The sequence below is a fragment of the Atta colombica genome, unplaced genomic scaffold (assembly GCF_001594045.1).
Source record: "Atta colombica isolate Treedump-2 unplaced genomic scaffold, Acol1.0 scaffold277, whole genome shotgun sequence".
Lineage (NCBI taxonomy): Eukaryota > Metazoa > Arthropoda > Insecta > Hymenoptera > Formicidae > Atta > Atta colombica.
The window spans coordinates 66,189-68,578 of NW_017259378.1; the positions used below are offsets into that span (position 1 = coordinate 66,189).

Here is a 2,390-nt window from a genome sequence, read left to right on the forward strand (position 1 = left end):
TGTAATTTCTAGTTTCTGCAGTTGACATATGATACCGCATTTTGACATAGTTTTGGTTCGTTGGAATCTCATTACGTTCAGAGAATGAAACGCGAGGCGTCGCACTAAAGCGCGAACAAAATGCATGCGACATTATAATTAATTAATTACGTCTGAAACTTACCGATTGTGGTGAGCACTGTCAGAGAATAGAGAAACGCCTTTGCAAAGTTCCATTCGTATTCCGGCACACGGCGTTCCGTTACAGTTTCGCTGGTAGAACTCCCGGTGTATGTCCCGGCATTCTGGGTCGCCATCATGTCCTCCGTGATCCTTTTCACTAGTTGCTCTTGAAATCGTGCAATCTCCTGGTCGGCCAATTTCGTCCAGTTCTCACGGTAGAGAACGTTCAAATGCTCCGTGATTATCCATATGTTCTCCACGGTCTTCGTCCGGGCCTCGTGATTCATCTTTCATCACAGCAAAAGTTATTAATTAAGCGATGTTTGAAATGTCGTCAGGTATATCGTAGACTATGTTCGTCTTATAAGATTATAATTGACATACTGTCGATTAAATTAAATTCGCGCGCGCTCGTTAATTAACACACGTCAGGTGGATTTGAATGCAGCATGTTTCGAATTTTACATCTTGTGACAAATGGTGAACTCTGTGTAATTGCTTCGTTATTGGACAGCAGAAAATTCAGAAGTTTTGCACAGACAAGAGGCAAGTTAATAAAACGCAAGAGAAAATTGTTTTTTTTTTTAGTGGAGTAACATTAAAATCAGAAGAATTATTTATAAAAAGAACACGAATATTCAATCGTTTGCCGATGAGCGATTGCTATCGAGAGAACAATTCGTTGTTGCTATTATTGGCCGGAAGCAACAGACAGCAGCCTTTGTGCCGATGTCCTCGGGGAATACGCTTTTCCTGTAAAGCGTAAGGATAGCGGAAAGAAAGCACAATCGATAAAACTTCGTTGAAACGAGCGCTCGCGCCAGAACGCACCGATAATTCGATTGACTTCGGGTTCACTGAGGTCACCTCAGGTAGAAAAGCGGAATGAAACCGGAGACGTGACGATAAATCGAGAGCTGGTGCCGCCGGAACTGTTTGCTCCTCCTCGAGGGAAAGAGAAGCAAAAACAAGTTCATGGCTTACGTTCGCGACAACGGTAACGACAACTGTCATGTGCTCATAGTGTATCGACAAATCTGTTTACTCTTCTGCTATCATTCTTACTTTTATTGCACTTGCTTGCATGTACACATCCTACACAGTTATTAAGAAATATATCTATGACTTTTTATGTTCGAAAAACAGTTTCATATATCTTTGTTGAGTGGTCACATAACTTCTTATAGTCTATGATTTACAACTACATTTGAGCATAACGAGGATACTTCTTGAAAAGGAAGTTGCGCATGATTTAAAATATATTCCAATATTTTTCACTCGCATTAAAAGAGTGCAGCACGATATTTCTCAAAGAAAAGATAGCAAAATTACTACGAAAGTACTACTACAGTAAAATTTCTAATGAAAAGAATCAAGATATAGTAAATGTATAGAGCATTTCATCCTCTCACCTGTTTTATCCAAGCGCTGGTGTTCCTTCTAGTATGCTGATTTCCAGCTATCGTCGTGGCCAGAGTCCTCTGTTGCAGGCCAACACCATCAATGGTCCCACTCTCGATAGCCAGAAAGATGAAACTGCCCAATAGGGTATAAGCCACAAGAAGGGAGCATATTCCGATGTTTATGATAAACCCCTTCAAGAAAGAATGCTGGCTGGCTTTGTCAGGTACACCGCCGAAGCACAAACATCTCACTTGGCGAGATGGGTGCGTCTTCGAACGATCCGACGTCGATCTCTTTAGAGATGAGGTATTGCCGTTATTCGCCGGCTTGAAGCCCTCGTAAGCTCTATAATGTCTAACGTTGTCCTTCTCCATCTTCTCTTGTTTGTTCTATCTACAAAGTCACCGAGTCCTGTCGCCGTCAGTTTCGCATTTATCGCCGGATATGTCGTCGTACGCGCGCATTTGCCATCTACCACTTATTTTTGGTGATGATGGAGTTAACAGCCGAAGACGAAAGCTTCATCGGCTTTCAGTGACGCACGTGACAGAGTATCAAAGATTTTACACTTTGTTACCTGTTCGAGTGCGATCGCTAATTCGTTCACTATTTGCTTACATTCATTCGTTCGTCACGATTGCGCATAAAATTATCTCGGATTATCATATTTCACGATAACAAAGATTCTCGGCAGGAACGGAGATTTATAATAGGGTTTTCTTCGTACACGTATCCTCGAATCTCGTAGACTCAATCGCCACAGCCGCATGACTGAAGTTTCGCGCGAGCTATAATCTAAGGGACGGATCTTTCTTTGCGTTTTT

General features: G+C 41.9%; 1 protein-coding gene across 1 annotated transcript in view; it reads right to left on the reverse strand.

The window, feature by feature from the left end:
- Positions 1–1,940, reverse strand: part of LOC108689800 (TWiK family of potassium channels protein 18-like) — a 52,765-nt gene extending 50,825 nt beyond the window's left edge. Inside the window, exons 1-2 of the mRNA XM_018196735.1 lie at positions 1,575–1,940; positions 164–449 (exon numbers count right to left, since the gene is read on the reverse strand). Coding sequence (XP_018052224.1) covers positions 164–449; positions 1,575–1,940 — 652 coding nt within the window. The remainder of the gene's footprint in view (positions 1–163; positions 450–1,574) is intronic.
- Positions 1,941–2,390: the final 450 nt, after the last annotated feature.